The 19354-nt window shown below is 40.7% G+C and overlaps 1 protein-coding gene across 6 annotated transcripts in view; it reads left to right on the forward strand.

Annotated features, from left to right (window-relative positions):
* Window positions 1-19354, forward strand: part of UNC5D (unc-5 netrin receptor D) — a 552460-nt gene that overhangs the window by 475555 nt on the left and 57551 nt on the right. For 4 of the 6 annotated variants that reach the window (XM_002818989.5, XM_054561425.2, XM_054561427.2 and 1 more), the window contains 3 exons: window positions 3001-3186; window positions 6921-7298; window positions 11764-11848. In XM_002818989.5, coding sequence (XP_002819035.1) covers window positions 3001-3186; window positions 6921-7298; window positions 11764-11848 — 649 coding nt within the window. The remainder of the gene's footprint in view (window positions 1-3000; window positions 3187-6920; window positions 7299-11763; window positions 11849-19354) is intronic. The other 2 variants (XM_054561426.2, XM_054561429.2) reach the window with 1 other exon arrangement.

Genomic DNA, 19354 nt, shown 5'->3' on the forward strand with positions numbered 1-19354 from the left:
AGGGCAAAAAAATCTAGAACTACACCTTGGGGCCAGTACTGAACACATGAAAGAGAATCACTTCAACTTTTGTAAACACACAGAAATCTTTACAAAGAAAGCCACTGTGTACTCTTGGAAAGAAAGATCAGAAAACAGTGGGATGGAGGTGTGGGTGGGAAGAGGAAAAAGAAAGAGGTGAAGTACAACCAGGTAGATCAAAGAGAGAAGGGTAAAAAAGAAAAGAAAGAAGAAAGAAGCACAGTGACCCAACTGTAGAAGAATGTGAGCTGTGGGTAAAGTCTGGTTCTATCTCCTGAAGTGTAAAATGTGGCTTTGAAGACTTGTGTATACCTCTGTGGCTGCACTTGAAGTACCCAGATCTCATCACTACCTTGTCCTTACCACCTTTAGACCAGAAATGACTGAGAATATGGGCCACATGTTAATTCATCCATGCATCCTCCTTCCTGCCCCTCAATAAATGTTTGTTGAATTAGTGAAATTATTGTAAGCTGAATTTTATAATTCCCAGGACAAATTGTTCTGTAAAATAATTCCTATTTTGTTTATCTCTCTATAGGCATCCCTTTCCTCTGCCGCTTAGCTTGTAGATCAAGCCGTCCCAGTGTCAGGTTGAGCCTTAGGGAGCCAGTGCTCGCCATGCACTGGCTTTCTTTCCCTACCCTGTCCCTGAAGTTCCTCTACTCATTTTTAAAATTCTATAATTTAGTATTTTATTCCTTTAAGTCAAATGGATTCTACAGATGTTCCTGGGAGAGGAAACACACTGAGCTGCATCAAACATTGATACTTTGGTCTGCAGGCATACATAGGGTTATTCCTAAAAGCAGGATCTATATCTGGAGGGAGAATGAGAATTCTGGTTACCTGGTAGGGAGGGAGTGGAAACATAAAAGACAAAATGGCAATCCAGGGGAACAAAGACAACTTGTTCCTGCTGTTTGGTTTTGTCTTAGGATGTTCACTGCCACTGAAATCAATTTCCAGCCCAGGCGTCTTGCCCTGGTCATCCTCCTGGCTTCTGGTCCTTCCTATTTTAGTACCTGGAAAACTGAGGATGTCTTTGTCTCTACTTTGTCAACTCAGCAACAAAGGAGCTGCATTCTGCACACTGCCAGGCTGTTTCTCTGTATTAGCTCATTTGCTGAGCAGGTGCGTTCTCCCCAGATACACCTTTTAAGGTGAGAGTGTCATCAGTCAGCAGTGCCCAAGGAACTGGAGGAAAGGGAGGGAAAATGCTAGTTGGTTTCAATCCAAAGTTCCCTCACTGCTTCCCATACGCTGGCATGATGCATCTGCTGTGTTCTGTGTCCTCTGTCTGCTCTGGGAATAATTATTCCCAAGGCACTTAATTGAGTAGAGGGAAGGTGGGAGCTTAAGAATGATAGCTGCCCTCCTTCTGTCACACATGACAGAAGCACACGTGGAAACTGAGGTTGACGTTTATCATCTCAGCCATGGTTATGAGTGGTTGGAGAAGTAGGCTCCATTCCTGTCTCTCTCACATTTGAATCATCATGAAGCTGGAATGGAAGTTTAAATCACACCCTGTTTCTCAGCGGCCACCATGCTGTTGTGGTTATTAAATGTATTTGATAAACCTCTGACCTTTCAGATGCTGTTTTTTGTTTTTTTTTTGATGGTTGTGTTCTCCCTTGAGAATTATTTTTATGTGTTTATTGCCCTATTACTGAACCAGTTCTGCTTGATTTCCTCGTTCACTCTTTAATTTGGTAGCACCTTATTTTACAGTCCACTAACTTTGTTGAAAATAAATTCACTTTCCTTGTGTGGTTAGTATTACTCATTTGATAACATAAGTACCATCTTAGGGTGCAGTGAATGCATAGTAAGTGCTGCACAATTACAAGGTAAATATACGATGGCTTTATTTTATCCTCTAAGCCCAACACAGGGGTGACAGAATAATTACTGTTGGACCCATTAAGTGTACTTACCACATAATCTGTAGGAAGATTAACTATGTAGTTAGCACTTGCCATCTTCCATTTTCACACACCTTCTAAGATTACACCTCTTTGAGACTTATGTTATCTCAGATAAATCTCGTGTGCTGTATTGCAGGAGCCATCACGGATCTGCTACAGGAATAACCACATCCAACGCACCTCTAGAAAAAAGGGTGAAAAGCAGCTACAGCACATCTTGCGGGGTGGGGAGGCACCCACATTCTAAATTCAAACTAACTCTTTTATTTTTGCTTTGCCCATGCGTTCAATAGGATGGAGTAGGAGAGGTATGGGAGAAACAGCATGTGCCATCCTAGCGACCCGTCCTCTTCCACAATAAATTATTAGAGTCTAGCATTTAATTGGTGTCAGAAAACATCTACCATGGACATAACAGCACCTGGGACCAAGACCTTCATATCCCACAATAAAATTCTCTCATAATGACTGTATGCCCTAAACTGATGTTGTCAGTGTACTTTTAATCTGAATGATTTGTACCAAAGCTAAAATTCATATTTGTGAACTCTGGTCTTTCTCTCAACTCATAGACTTTATGTTATCTCCTTGCCCTAAACTGCTCTCTGCAAATGCATGTGCCCCAGGTTTCACATAAGCAGAGCAGATCACCCATATTTTATCACTGTGTGTGGGTCTGCCCTCGCTCTGGTAAAAGTGTAAAAAGCGTTTTGCAGGTAAACATGACATCCTAAACTAAGGAGCTGTCTGCTCTTACTAGAAAAAAACATTATTTTCTTTGCAAAATTGATTCTCTTCAAGAGTCTATTACATGCTAAGCTACCTTAATGCAGTTAAGATATTTGCCTAGCATTCTTTTGATTTATACAAGGCATTTTAGAAACACAATTATTGTGTGAAAGTGAGTACAACTTGTGTTCACTGTACATCTGTCATTTTCTCTGAGCAGTAGCTCCAAAAATCCAATAGCATTTCCTTTTGTATCCCCGAGTGGTTCTTTGGCTTTGTGCCCATGCTGGTCACTTACGATTTCTCTTGTGTCTTTCAGGCATTGAGAATGCCAGCGACATTGCTTTGTACTCAGGCTTGGGTGCTGCCGTCGTGGCCGTTGCTGTCCTGGTCATTGGTGTCACCCTTTATAGACGGAGCCAGAGTGACTATGGCGTGGACGTCATTGACTCTTCTGCATTGACAGGTGGCTTCCAGACCTTCAACTTCAAAACAGTCCGTCAAGGTCAGCGGCGTAGGTCCCTCCACACCTCGTCCTCAGTGCCATAGACTACGCTCACACTGGACCCCAGCCTTCTCCTGGGCCCCGTGTGAAGGTAGCTCTTGGCACTGGGAGCCGCTACCAAATTGTCTTCACACATGAACAGACCAGGCTGGGTTAAGTGGTCTGCTTAGGTCCTTGTCTGCCACAAGGACAAGAGGATCTCGGTTTATTATCAGCAACATTTTCAATGAGGCATTTCCATTTTTGATATAGGGTCAGCGTAATGAGTTATTTTATTTCAAATTATCCTTCTTTTTAAAAAAGTCCTTTTGAGGATGTATATTTAATTTAGTTAACCAAAGTATTGATTATTCAAGACTGAGGACTAACACCTATATTACAACCTCCCAGGTATATTTATTACCCTATTTATGAAGTGGAGTAATTTTGTTATTTCTATTTTAAATAAGTAAACAGATTTTAGAGAATAGATGATGGGTCAGCTAGCCAGGGGAAAAAAATGAAATTCCAGCCTAAACGACTCTCAGCTGTTGCCAAGTCCAAGCAATCTTTAGTTGTGGGGGAAGGAAAATCTATCATGTCAAACTGTAGCAATACTCATTTTCAAAACAGAGTCATTTAATTCTGTTATAGGAACCAAATCTATTCCTTATTGCAAGGTGGGGATGAAACATACACGGCTTTCATTTTAGAAAAACATGAAACCGTCTGTTTTCAGAGGATGAAGTTTTCTACCTTGACCCTCGTCGTCAATATCGTCACCTTTATTTCTGTTTATTGTGCATCAGTGGTGCCTACAGCGCGGAACCAGAAGTCTCAGTGCAAGGCAGTGATTGAGTAGACAGGCTTCTGAAGTGGAAACACAGGCATGCTGGAAAAAATTGAGAGATGGCCAGAGAGATGAGTACCTTCCCTCTTGCCATTCACTTCTGGGCACCTCAGAGTTAGGCCTCAAAAGAGACACATCCCCTACATTTGGACATATAGTTTAGTATATGTAGTTAATTGGAAATAAATCCAAATATAGAACTGATTTTTTAAGTGGTGTTACTCAAGCTGGAGTGCAGTGGTGCAATCATAGCTCACAGAAGCCTCCCACCCATGGGCTTAAGTGATCCTCCCACCTCAGCAGCTGGGACTACAGGCACATGCCACCACACCAAGCTAAGTTTTTGTTTTATTTTTATTTTTTATAGAGACAGGGTCTCGAACTCCTGGCCTCAACGATCCTCCCACTTCAGCCTCTGAAAGTGCTGGGATTATAGGAATGAGCTACTGGGTCTGGTCAAGACTGATTTTTATACTACCTAAAAAACTAGAAACATATTTTCATCAAATAATAAAATGTCAGTACTTTAGACCATAACACTTGAAAATAGATGAGCTATATTAGTGTGAGAGACAGTTTTGTGCATAAGTCCATAGGCTTTGAAGTTAGATTTTAGTCTAAAACTGCTATCAATTAGTCTGTTATCCTCTTGAGTCTCAAGTTTTACAGCTATAAAATGGGGTTAGTAACATTCACCTCAAAGTGTTCTTCTGAGGATGAAATCACCTGGAATAACATGGGTAAGCCCTCGGCATATGGAAAGTGCTCACAAATGCAGCGAGGAGTTCTAGAAGCTGGTTGCTTCCTCTTACCCTAGTACAGGTTGCCAGCGTGTTCCGTGGAGCACCAGGCAGCAGGTGAGAGGGGTGGATCCCTGGCCTACACCTGTCTGGGGAGTGCTGACTTGCCTACACTTAAACACAACTTATGTGTATTGTGAATCTCTAAGACAATATTAGTCTTACCAAATTTATCTGACCATTTTTTTTAATTTTCATTTTTGGCCAAGAATATCACAGAACTAATGATACAAGAAAAATCCTTTGGTAAATGCCACTCTCCCTGCATTTATTATGGTGATCTGCCTCATGCTGATATCATGTGGTTTTCACCTCCACTGTCTTAGAGAGATCCGTTTTTGAGCAATACATCCAGTGCCCCGGCAAGGTGAACACTGAGCCTTTTAAATAGAATGCCATACACAGAACAGACCAGGGACTTGAAAAAGGATTTCCAAAGAGAAGATTGGGGTGACCAGCAGTGGGTGACTGTCGCTGGTCAGAATTCAGTCAAGCTGGCAGCCAATTTTCTCTGACCGTGGATGCTATCATATGTACATATGTCCAGAATCAGGCAATTCCCGCTCAAGTGCTGTCTCACTCTAGGAAATATTTTTGCTTCCTTGTGTCACTTAGGCTAGGCAGATCTTCTAAGCATAGCCAAAAATTAAACTTCAGAGGCTAGGGCTTGAGATAAAAGAGCCAGGTGACTGAGGCATATGGCTTTTGAGGTCTCCGCGGAACCTCCTGTTCTAAAAACTCTTTTCTAATCTAAGATGGGTTTTGGTCCTGCTTCTTTCCTGGGAAGACCATAAACAGGAGCAAAGTGGTCACCTGAAGAACTCAGTGCAGACCTGCTAGAAAGCACAGCTGCCTGATGGTACCTGGGTCTTGATACAACGCACTCATGCATGGAAAAAAATAATAATCAAGGATCTTTTAGCTCTATAGCATTATTTATTTCATCCAATTTGTATATTTTCCTCTGTGATTCTGGATTCTTAGAGCATCACAACAAGAGATAGGAAAAGTCAGGGTGATAGATTTCCTACTGGCGTTGCTGCAAATTATGAAAATGGAAAAACAATAGAGGCTAATACAATATGGCCAAGAATTGCAACATTTTCAAAAAGATCATACTTTAAACATTTTTGTCAGGCCCCAAAGGAAAACTGTTTAATATGGTTTGGGTTTCAATTTGAGATGTCATATTGACGGACTGATATGGGTGTGAAGCTTGGGACTGAGGGTTATTTTGTTATTTACTAATAAATGAGATTACTTCATCACAAGAAAATATCACAGCATTTCTTTTTAATATTTGGCTTGGAAAAAATCGGCGAGCCCCAGCAGATGACAAAGCCCAATTTCTCATGTTTTTGCAAAGATATTATATATACTTTTTTCCCTTTGAGACAGAAAGGAAACCATTCTAAGCTGCTCCCTATGTAGAATCTAAGCTTCTCACTGTCTCTGGGTGGTGCATTCTTTCCCTCACAGAGTGACATATGAGTTACTAGAGCAAATTGGCTACTCAGATGTGGTGCGATTCATGAGGTGCCCTGACCCTTTGGCTCTGGGGACACATCATTTCCTCCCCAGCTCCAGAATCTGCACAGAATTCCGTATGAAATGCACTGGAACCAATGTAGCTTCTGTTATAAACAGCACTACCTAGTCACCACGCTGTGTCATCTCTTGCCATTTAAAATGAACAGATGTTATTTTTGCTCAAAACTCGACTGCAAAACATCTCTCCCCCCCCTGTTTTTTGTTATTTTAGCTTCTCTTTGCCAGTTGAAATAATCACATAAACAATAATACCTGAGTTCATTGCCAGAGAGAGTGCCAGAAATACTTGTTTTGAAAAGATAGCGTGGAAAGATCTCTGGAAAGTGAAAGATTTGGGTCAGTGGCATTTAGAGAATGGACTGTGGAAGCCAGGGCTCTTGATTCAAAAGTTCTATTCACTAGCACCCAACCTGGCAGGGTGGTCCTGAAGAGCTAGCTTGGATTGGAACTGCTGGCACCTATGCAGGCTGTTGCGCAGTTTGTAGAGGCAGAAGTACAGGGGTAACTGAGATGCCTTTTAGTTTCTGAGTGACAGATCAATTTTCTTTTACCAGGTAACTCCCTGCTCCTGAATTCCGCCATGCAGCCAGATCTGACAGTTAGCCGGACATACAGCGGACCCATCTGTCTGCAGGACCCTCTGGACAAGGAGCTCATGACAGAGTCCTCACTCTTTAACCCTTTGTCGGACATCAAAGTCAAAGTCCAGAGCTCATTCATGGTTTCCCTGGGAGTGTCTGAGAGAGCTGAGTACCACGGCAAGAATCATTCCAGAACTTTTCCCCATGGAAACAACCACAGCTTTAGTACAATGCATCCCAGAAACAAAACGCCCTACATCCAAAATCTGTCATCACTCCCCACAAGGACAGAACTGAGGACAACTGGTGTCTTTGGCCATTTAGGGGGGCGCTTAGTAATGCCAAATACAGGTGAGTAGTAAGTGTGTGTTTGTGTATTTTCCATCATTTAAATGTTTCATTTTTACACAGTTACTTCCCATCAGATTCATTTTATGATGTTTACTGTCCCCTCATCAGACCTGCAAACACTGCGGCTCCACTAGTCCACTTGATTTACACAGCAAACCAGAACCAATGCTGAGATTAGATTTTGCAGTCTTCATCTCAGCATGGATTGAATGCTTCCTTTGATTCCCTGTTAGAGCTGATAACTATATTTGCCTGAAAGGTTTGGGTAGTCCCCAGGCTTTAAGCCCCTTTGGAGTATATTTCCTAGGCATGATAAGAAAGCACTGAAAAAATTCTCTGGCATGACAGACCAGGGCCCCATGTTTATACCTAAGCATGGTTTATGTACTAGTTTGATAATTTAGATAATTTAGTGAAACGACATCTCATCAGTAACTGACCTAATGAACACTCCATAGCCCTTGCTATAGTGTTACTTTCTGGTGAGCAATGATGAGGGGTCGTTGTGGAGTTACTCTTTTGAATACAAACTTCAGTTCCAGGGCTATGTCAGTATAACGAATTCTCACATATATTTTTCCTCCTTTTAGCTGGAAGAGAGGAGATTTTCATGATGTTTTGACATGATGCTTAAAGTATCCAGCCCAGATCACTTTTAAAATGATATCTTTTCTATGGATTAGTTTTCAGAGTTGCTGCCTAAGACCTAAGTGGGTGGTAGACAAGGTCAATTTCTACTCGGATTTCTAAGCAATGAGAATTAGGTAGTGCACTGAAGCAGGTAGTGATCTGTTGGCTGCTAAGAGGGAAGAGTATCTGTTGGATCTGTAAGTGTTTATCAAACAACAGGTCAGCACTGAGTCAGGGACATTATAGTCTAGACAGATGTCTCTCTAGGGTGGAGCTAACCAACCTCTCAAATCAAGCATTTCATCCCATAAATAAAATCTGTAATAGGACTAGTCTGATTCTAGCATTCTAGCTAACTGACCCCTCTAGTAGCTTAGACACAAAACTGAAATTCATTTCTAGTTGATTAATATTGTCTTATTCTCCCCTAGAGCAATTACTTCCTTAAAATCTTCATTGCAAAACATATTTTACTTCATCAAAATAGCCCTCAATGGCAGCCGTAATTGAAAGTTTTTTTTTTTAAATTTCTAATTCTCTAAATCTTCATTGGTCAGTGTTTTAGGACATGGTAAGGACCTTGGTTCAAATGTGTATGCGTGTCAATGTGTGGATGCCTATGTATGATTTAATTCTTCCAGTTGATAACTGGAAGATAATGAGTCAATCAGCCATATTTACCAATTAACTTTTCTGTAAGAATTCATAAACTAGACATGTGAGTCCTGAGGAAAGAAAAAGAATACAACCCTTGCCCTAAAGAACAGGATGTGTCAGAATTATATAAAATTTGGCAGGGTGTGGTGGCACACACTTGTAGTCCCAGCTACTCAGGAGGCTAAGGTGGGGAAATTGCTTGAGTCTAGGAATTCGAGACCAGTGAGCAACATAGCAAGTTGCTGTCTCTAAAAAAAAAAAAAAAAAAAAAAAAGGAAGCCATAAAAACAAAAATACAGAATCATATAAAGCCATGCATTAAGTTGTGCAATTATCTTATGTCTTTCTTGCTCATGCTTGGCACTTAGAAGGCTCTCAGTTATTAGTTGATAAACTGCCCATTACTCCTTCTCTCTCTTTGCATGCTCCTTTCTTAGTGTATATATGTGTGTGTGCGCATCTGTTTACACATATGTAGAGGGAGAGCCATGACCAACCCGTTCATTGGCTGTGTTTGTTGTTCATCAAAGAAAGCGAGATTAAATCATGATGAACCAGAGATTTATCTTCACCTCTGACTTGAGCAGCACTCACATTGAAAACTAAAAGTTCTGACAGCATTGTCAATGATTCCCAAACAGTTTCTCCCTGAAATGGGGCATTTTCAAAGCTCCTGACAAGGAGTGTTGGACAAGATTGAAGCTGTTCACTGGGAATGAGTTTGATGTAAAATAACTGTGGAGAAGTAAAACATATACTCTGTTATTTGCAGGAAATAAACGCAAAATATGCCCTAGGGAGCTAAAGTATAAAGAAAGCAAGGCACTGAAATTAGATTGCTCTAATGCCATCCATCCTAAATTGTTGTATGGTGCCTGGCAATGATTTCTCCAAAAGGTTAGGGTGGTCTCCACACTCTAGAAATTATTTATTATTCCAAATATAAAACAGGAAGCTCAGACTGGTGCTTCTGTGGTCATATCAAATAAAAGGCTGTCAGGGTAGCAGGTAGAGTATGGGGTATTATATTTTTCTTTAATCAGAGGTAACTGGCGAATAACATATTGAAATGAATTCTACTTTAGGGGATCACAGGCATAAAGCTGTCCCACAGTATCTCTCATTCTTCACTATCTGTAACTTGCCACTCCCCACGTGCCTTTGTGTATGACTATTTCAGACTCCACGTAGTATTTGCATGTTTGGGCAGGAGGAGCAGGGGAAGTATGTTTGAAAGATAACACCATTTCTGATTGAAGAGAGAAAAATCATTTAAAGCTCCAGTGATCCCATAGATTCAGGTTGAATTTAGGAGTATTCTGAATAATGTTTCAATCTAAACACACAGAATTAAGCCGACTTGAAAGGAATAAGGTGTGATTGGCGCAGACAGCTCTTTCTCAATTGTCCTCACACATCTTTCTTATGTTTTGCTATGAGAATTGGCCATCAGGCTATGATGATCTACAGAAGCTAACATGTCTCGGAGCCTGGCTTTTTTACTAAGAATTTTGAATCCTATTTCGTTTATATCTTCATGATGTGTTTATTGGCTTCCTGCTCCATGAGTGGTATTGTGATAAGTGTAGTTGACTTAATATTATTATTATTGCTTGATGATAGTTTCCTGTACTTCTAAGTCTGAAGAATACAGACTGCGTGTCTCTGTCATCATAACGACCTAGACAGCCTGAAAGAGCGGCAGCAGAGAGGGAGTTTTAGGTCAAACTAAGAGAAGACGGAATGTCGAGGGCATGTATTTAGGTTGACTTCCAAGCACACTGGATGTCCTGTGTATTGCAACTTGTGTTTAGCAGCAGGGAGGGTTATAATGGAGGCCCCTTCATTTGGCAACTACATTTAAGGAAGAATAGACAAGGGAGGGAAGAGTTGGACTGGAGGTCTCTAAGTGTGGCAATTATAGTTCTACTATTGACATTAAGGTTCAGAATATAAATGGACCTCCATAAGGCAAAGCTGTAGAAACATGCCTTATTCTTAGTGCTGGTGAAAGATACTGATAACTAGCATATTACTGAATAATGCTTATAAATGTGAATCATAAATAACTTGTTTTGCAATGAAGTTTACATTTTTTGGTTTTGTAGCTGCTAACAGGCACATAGAAGGAGAACAGGAAAGCCTGCCATCTCTAGATTTAAATTATCATCAGCAACCTGAAAGTTTTCTGAGTGATTACCTTAGCTCTAATGAAAGGAAAAGAAGGTGAGAGCTGCCTTACTCAAAGAATAAGAGGTTGCCTTGAGATTTTATTTTGTAAGGATCATAGTTTCTCTATTTCATTTCTTTTTATGAACAAGAAGCTACATTAAAGAGAATCCCTGCTGCCCTCCTTAGACTCTTCTTTCTTGGCCAAGGTGCAGTATTTTCTTCACAGCGTTTAAGAGGAAAGAGAGGACATTTAAGATGCAGTGAGATGTGGCTTCCTGTGCCTTCCCTTCCTGCATTGTATGATTTTATGGAAGTAAGGCTGCTAGTTTTTCCAATCTGACATTGACATGACTCTGGTTAAGCTACCTTTCACCTTAACACCCTTTCTAAGTTCTGTTTGCTAGAAAGGGTCATACTGGTTGTGCAATAATCTATAAGGCTCCTAAGCATATCAGATGCTTTCATTTTCTTGACAAAATGCAACACCCCATTGAGTACCACCTTCAACTTGCTTCCAAATGCACTATTGGTAAGACAGCTTCGTCCCGGGTTCTAGCACAGTATTAGATCACTCACTCACCCATCATTTCATGTAGGTTTTCAGGAAATAAACAGATAGTGATGAGATAGAGAAATACATTTTTTTAAGTTTTGGAGCAGATTAAGTGCTGTATAGATAAACTCTTACATTCTCAGATATGTTTAATACTGCCTGGTCTTAGAACACTCAATCTTTTAAAAGAATTAATGCTGGGATGACTTAAAATAAAAAAAAAAAAACCTAATTTGAGTACTCAGTTGAATAATATGCCCTTCCTTATGTCACTGTTATAAAACAATGTTTTTCCTGCTATAATCTTGAAGCTTAAACTTTCCAAGGATTGAGATTTCATAAATTGCCATGAGAAAGTAGCTTGTTTTCCAGGTATCTGTAAGGTGCTCGAGTGATGAACTTCATGATAATTGGAAAAATCTATGAATAACCTGTTGGCTTTTTCTGTTTTAGGGGTGAGCTTACTCATACCACACGGTGCCATCCCAGAGGAGAATTCTTGGGAGATTTATATGTCCATCAACCAAGGTGAACCCAGGTGAGAGACAGAGAATGGCATATTAAAGACAGTGGCTCACGCCTGTAATCCCAGTACTTTGGGAGGCTGAGGCGGGCAGATCACTTGAGGTCAGGAGTTCGAGACCAGCCTGGCCAACATGGCGAAAGCCAGTCTCTACTAAAAATACAAAAAAGTTAGCCAGGCATGGTGGTGCATGCCTGTAATCCCAGCTACTCAGGAGGCTGAGGCTGGAGAATCGCTTGAACCTGGAAGGCAGAGGATGCAGTGAGCCAAGATCGTGCCACTGCACTTCAGCCTGGGCAACAGTGAGACTCTGTCTCAAAAAAAAAAAAGACATTTTAAATATGGACTGGAACTTCTGTAGAAAATCTGAAACTATTAAGAGAATGAGACTTATAGGTGTATAGATGAGATCATGAACTCCTTGACTCTAGAAAGGAAAAAAACAGTTGCAAAACTACTGGCTGAAATGAAACCATACATGACTCCACAGTTTTATGGTCACCAGTCTCTACACAAGAGACACCAAATGGAAAACAGTGAATCGTTAGGTCAGAAGCAGTGCCACTCCATAAACACTGACTGTCTCAGAGTCTTCCTCTCCAAAGAAAATATCCCCAGAGGCACTCACTGGTGCTAAGCCTTAGGCAAATACATACAATGATTAATTCGTGATCCTTTTAAGGTAGGCAGGAGACCTACTCTATACTGCCTGAGAGACAATTTCTTAGGCAATTTTCGGCGATGTGAAAATACGACCTGAAACATCAACTGCTTTCAGGCCTGACAAATTTCAGCAGCATTAAATTCAATTACAGGAACAAATACAAATCTTGTCACATTCCCTTTTAATGAAAGTAGTTGGTTATTTTCTTAGTGCAAGTATAATATTTTTGGAAATGTTGTCTTCCTCCACACAAGATAAACCTGACTCCTCTTCAGAAAGCAATTTCTCTCATAAACTGGATATATACCTCTAGCATTTTTAGTCATAACATCTTGGTTATTTTAGAATAGATTCTTTTTGTTGTTGTTAGCAAAGAACACATGAAAGAAAAACACTGGGAGGAAAAACAGCCAGAGAAACAGATGGTTTAAACAGATTTTGATAGCTATTTCTATAAAAAGGATTTGTTGGTACTCAATGGTTTTAACTTTCTGCTGTACAGGGCTCAAGAGGCATGGAAGAAAGGGTTCTGCCATTTGGTTGTGAGGCAGGCTCTTAGGGGATTTGTGTGCAGGTTGTACTATGTTGGGATCTCATGTTATTTCCCCAGTTGTCTAAAGCTAGATTCTTTACTTGTATATCTGAAAAAGTGCTGGTGTCTAAATATCTCCACTTGGCAATTGGGGGGAAAAAGAGACTCAGAAAGTTTGAAGAGTTTACTCAAAATCTTAGGTTAGTCACTTAAGCAGACCTAAAAATGGAGTTCCCTGGATGGAGGTCACCCCTTTTCTACCCATTGGGTTGATTTACTTAAGAAACCATACCTGTTTGAATTTGTGTTTATGGCCCATTACACATATGCTTTAAAACATATCATGCTGCAAAAATCAAGTATGAGGTATAATCCAGTCCACTTTCCCTGAATCACAGCTTCCTACACACTCCTAGCTCTGCATCCCCCTCCCTTGGTTGTAATTGATCCAGTAAGCCTGTGTTGAGCTCATTCCTCTCAAATCCATCCCCAGCATCTTCCACCTCATTACATGAGAAGCAACTTAGGGCAATTTCACATTTTCCAAGGCACCTCATTTACAACTTACCTGCAATTTTAAAGTAAGAGAGAGGAATACCTAGAACTCACAAGAGCCCAAAGACCTCAAAAAACAGGTTGGCCTCCTGTGGTCACCCTTTGAATGCTTTGTAAGCTCCATGGTAACCAATTTGGTTTATCCTTCTGTGTCTACTGCTGTCTAGGAAGGTAGACAGAAACAGAAGAACCTTATCTAACACTTTAGATCTGTGAGGTATGAATTTTTCTCTCTACTAAACTGTGAAAAAAAAAAAAAAAAATTACAGGAAGCCAAGCCGCACATTCCTTTTCAGGTAGCTGAAACCTTCCCAGATGTTATCTCTAAGGAAATGACCTGTTACTGGGCTAAAGGCCATTTACCTTCCTTGACAAGCCTCACTGCCTTTTGATAGCTCACGACTACTTAGAAAAACACTGAAAATAGCAAATACCTTTCTACTACTTCATTTTAAGCTGAGGTGAATTATTTCATCTCCGCAAGGAGGCTCCTTGGGTCTGGTTCTTCAGCTTTTAATCTTGTAATTAATCAGGAAAAGGCCAGTGTGTCATCTTTTCTTTGTAATATCACTTGAAAACCCATTTTCATTTTGGGCTGTACGTCTGCCATCCTGAACTTGTGCTGAGAAGAAGGCCCGTTTTCCTCGAAGTTCATGGAGCTGGAACGCACTATTCAGTTCCTGTCATCTTTACCTCTGGAGCCACCACGGTTCCCTCTCTCTTAGTTCATCATGAGAACCAGATTTATGGACTCTCCATCACCTCCACACACACAGCACAGTAGGATCTTCCAAACCACATCTTTATGCTGTCTTGAAATTAAAGTCTGCTCCATTTTTCCTATTAAGTATATATTTCTGTTGCCCATGTCTGAGTTACAGCCCCAATATATCAGGGTAGTGATGTAATGGAAGTGGAACTTGTATGTTAAATCAGGGCCTTTAATCCATTCTAAGGATTGGCTTAAAGAGGGGTACAGGGGTGAGGATGGCTTCCTGGAGATGTCATTGAACTGAGTCTTAAAAGATGAATAGGAATTAGCCAGACAAAGAAAGGAGTAAGGTCTATAACTCAATGATTTCCATCCTTCACAATGCATTTTCCTGTAGTTTTCTATAGAGGTTTGAGGGGTAGAGGGGTCTAAACCCAGTGATTTTTTTTTTTCCTCCTTTAAAGTCACCCTGATGCCAGAACATTGCATTCAACAGTGTCCTTCCAACTGTAGCCCAGGCCTTGCCACAGGCAAAGAGTTGGTCTAATGCATTATCCCATTTATAACATAGAGAATATTTAGTGACATTGTAGGAACAGGTACTGGAGTGGCCTGACACAAAGGCCATGGCATGAAATTGGAGCTGTCAGAATTAGCCTGCTGGTGAGAAGCCCTGGGGCTCCTCCTGGATCAAGGGTATGTAAGCCACGCATACTAGATGTGGCCTCCTCCCCTCCACAGGGCTTTACTCCCTCTGCAGGGGAGGAAACCAGCAGTAATCACTCTCAAAAAAAAAAAAAAAAAAAAAAAGCCTGTCTCCTTTCCCAAACTTTAATTTGAAAGATTTGGGGTATTTCTTTCTTTCTTTCTTGAGACAGAGTTTTGCTCTTGTTGCCTAGGCTGGAGTGCAATGGCGTGATCTCGGCTCACTACAACCTCCACCTTCTGGGTTCAAGCGATTCTCCTGCCTCAGCCTACCTAGTAGCTGGGATTATAGGCATGTGCCACCATGCCTGGCTAATTTTGTATTTTTAGTAGAGATGGGGTTTCTCCATGTTGGTCAGGCTGGTCTCGAACTCCCGACCTCAGGTGATCCGCCCACCTCGGCCTCCCCAAGTGCTGGGATTATAGGTGTGAGCCACCACGCCCAGCCGAGGTATTTCTTTTTTTTTACATTTTATTGGGAATGTTTTTGAGGGAGGGGAAATTTTATTCTACGCACTTTAGATCTTTTTTTTTTTTTGAGATGGAGTCTCGCTCTGTTGCTCAGGTTGGAGTGCAATGGCGCCATCTCGGCTCACTGCAACCTCTGCCTCCCAGGTTCAAGTGATTCTCTCTCTGCCGCAGCCTCCCGAGTAGCTGGGATTACAGGCGCCCGCCATCACACCTAGCTAATTTTTGTATTTTTAGTAGAGACAGGGCATATTGGCCAGGCTGGTCTCAAACTCCTGACCTCGGGTGACCCACCCACCTCGGCCTCCCAAAGTGCCGGGATTACAGGCATAAACCACCACGTGCCCAGCCTTTAGATCATTTTAATAAAATTAAGGCATTCAAACAGGATTAAAAAATCAACAATCTCATTTCAGAGGTTCTTTTCACTGACATTACAATAAGAGAATGATACAGATGTAGCAGGAAGTTCCCACTACTCCTCTCCTCTCCCAGCTCTCGTTTTGCACCCCGCCCCCAACCCCATGGTTGGAGAGGAGAGAACTGGACCAGAAAATTATTATATGGGGCTTTCTTCTGAAAAGCAATAAAATGAAACCAAAGGCAAACATTCATGTCTTTTTCCAATTACACTGTCATGTGGATACTCCTGACCAAATGCTTAGACTAAAATTGGAAATGTTGTAAGTCATCTTATTGAAGAATTTACAAAAGAACACATATTTTTAAATTTGGGCTCAGCCCGGATGGGACATTTCAACTGCTTCTGTTAGATGGTATGGTCTGCCAAGTAAGTACATTTTGGGGTAAGGATTGAGAAGGTAGAGATGGTGGTAATAGAAAACATTATCTTTTTTAGGGTGCTTAGATGGTACCATGGCTTTAATAGCAAGGCATGAAATAAGAGCAAATACAAGGCTAGAAAGGCAAAAAGAATCTAGCTCTGGAAAATAGAGAAGAAAGGATAGAATTTCATTCCCAGTAATGGGCTCACAAGCACTACAGTATAAGCCATTACTGTGGAGATTACTGCGGTTTTTCTTCCCCAGCAGCAAAAACCATACACACAAAAACAAAATCATACACACACCTCCTCATAGATCATGCGGACCTAAGCACTCAGAAATGTCCTTGGACTATTTTAGAGGACCTCATCTCCAAAAGAGTAAAAAGAAAGCAGGTATATATCTTTTATCAATGAGATTAAAAGATGGGCCAGCTGGTTATTCTCTTAATAAGAATGGAGTTTTTATTATATGAATCTGTTTGTAGTGAACTATTCTTTATGTTATAGTAGACATTTGTGGCTATTCTAAACTGCTCATCTCAGTAAAATATGAAACTGTATATGCTTTTCCTGGCACCTTTGAGGGCCTTGATTTTTCAGAAGGTAACACACCCCCTCCTGCTGCCAAGCCCAGGAGTTTGAGACCAGCCTGGGCAACAATTGAGACCTTGTCTGTATAGAAAATAAAAATAAAATGAAAATTAGTACGGCATGGTGGTGAAATGCCTGTAGTCACAGCTACTCAGGAGGCTGGGGTGGGAGGATGGCTTGAGCATGGGAGGTCAAGGCTGCCGTGAGCCCAGATTGCACCACTTCACTCCAGCCTGGGATACAGAGCGAGACCCTGTCTCAAACAACAATAAAAGAGAAAGGAGTCTTAAAAACCAAATTAGACTATTTTAATAACTAGATGTTACTGAACAGTCATATAAGAAAAATGAAATATCTTCAAGGGACCCTGCTACTATGGATGGTTTCAACAAGCATAATTGTTAACAATTACTAGGAAAACCAAAACCATAGTTGATACATTTCATACCATAATAGTTTAAGCCCCATAAGCAAATCCAGTTCTTTAAATGAATGATCATATTGCAGTGTGGTATATACGGTGACCAGAGTGAAAGGATGAACCCTGTTTAGAGGCTCAGGGAAAGTTTCAGAGAAATAACAGTTGTCTTATAAACTAAAAGAGTAAAAGGGGTTTCTCTCCAAGGGAGTGGTGTGTTCAAAGGCACAGAGGTATAAATAGCATCACATATTTTGGAAGCTAAGCAAAGCAGAGTGAAATATGAAAGGAAGAGTGACAGGGAATGAGGCTGAAGAAATAAGGACTAGATCATGTAGCGATGTTTGCCACCCAGAGAATATCCAATTTATCTGGTGGGTAGGGGTGAATGAGGCTTAAGTTTTGGGAGACCTAGTCATGCTTATATTTTAGATAGATTCTGTTTCATCTCCACCAATATTGCCCAAGTTCAAATCTTCACTAGATAAGCACCCTCCTTGAGAGCACAGTGAAACTATGTTTTATTTTCCTTGGCACAATTATTAATAGTGTTTCTTTTCCTCCTCAAAAGAATCTCAATTTGGGCAATAATTTATAGTCACTCTACTTTTGAGTGCCCTTGTCTCTAGTTTTTAATGTTTCTAAATCCATTCTCTAATCCCCACATTGCTGTCAGCAGGGAGTTTTGAGATAGACTTGGGGAGAAACTTGGCAAGATCTGCTCTGTGTGTGTGTCTATGTGTGTGTGTGTTTTAATGTGTGATGAAGGAATTGAAGATAATTCCCAGAATTCTGGCTCGGAAACTGATGATTAATTAGGAGAGAGAGATTTGCCGACTGAAGGTCACTTGAGAGTTTGTGATAATGGTTGCTCTGGGAGCAACTTTGGATTTCTTTCCAGGGAATAAACATAGCTCTTTGACTTACAAGAAAAAGGGTAGGAAAAAAAAAATGACTAAAGAATTAATAAAGAAGGAAAAAAGAATATTTATAACCAGAACAAAAAATGACTGTTGAATTGAAATCCCACATCAGTTTTTTGCCACAGCATGTGACCATAATCTCATTTAACTAGTAAGATGTCATGATATTCAGCATAATTATGCCTACTTGCTTCATTCAAGGCAAAATTTTCTGCCTTTCTTTGTTTTCTTTGCCTTCTGAAGTAAGAATATGCTGGTCCTGGAACTCATTGAAGTAAACTGATAACATAAATAATTAGTCAGGAAAATAATCAGACCTCAACGTTGACATAGCATAAGAAATAAAAAATCTCAGCTGGGCTTGGTGGCTCATGCTTGTAATCCCAGCACTTTGGGAGGCTGAGGTGGGCAGATCACCTGAGGTCCGGAGTTCAAGACCAGCCTGACCAACATGGAAAAACCCAGTCTCTACTAAAAATGCAAAATTAGCCGGGTGTGGTGGTGCGTGCCTGTAATTCCAGCTACTAGGGAGGCTGAGGCAGGAGAATCGCTTGAACCCAGGAGGCAGAGATTGTAGTGAGCCAAGATCAAGCATTGCACTTCAGCCTGGGCAACAAGAGTGAAACTCTGTCTCAAAAAAAAAAAAAAAGAAAAGAAAAGAAAGAAAGAAAATTCTCAGAAATGACATAGCATGGTAGAGCGGAGAGGACACAGGAATTCAGAAGTCTTGGGTTCCAAGCCCTCCTCAGTAACAGCCTGTGTGTGTAAACTTGAGCAAATCATTCTCTTTCTCTAGGCCTCAGTTTTATCACCTACCAATTTTATATATTAGTAACTTTGCTTTCAGATTTTGGTGAGTATGATAAAATGACTTGATAGCTGAGAAGTCTGGTGCAAACTGTGAAGTACTGTTTAAACGCTACATTTGGAAATCATCTTTTTATACCTGGTCTTACTTTTTTAATTACATAGATGACAGAAATTCTCTGAAGTGCATGGAATTTGCTTTAGCTCTGTCCCAGTGATGTAAAGTTCATCTCTTTTTGTTGCTAACACAGTCCTAGACTCAGAGGAAAGATTAATTCAATTATAGCAAACATATTAGTAGTTGGCTTTAAAACCAAGAGCCTCATGAAGGTACAGATAACTCCCTGCATCAATTCCTT

Source organism: Pongo abelii, chromosome 7 (assembly GCF_028885655.2).
Source record: "Pongo abelii isolate AG06213 chromosome 7, NHGRI_mPonAbe1-v2.0_pri, whole genome shotgun sequence".
NCBI lineage: Eukaryota > Metazoa > Chordata > Mammalia > Primates > Hominidae > Pongo > Pongo abelii.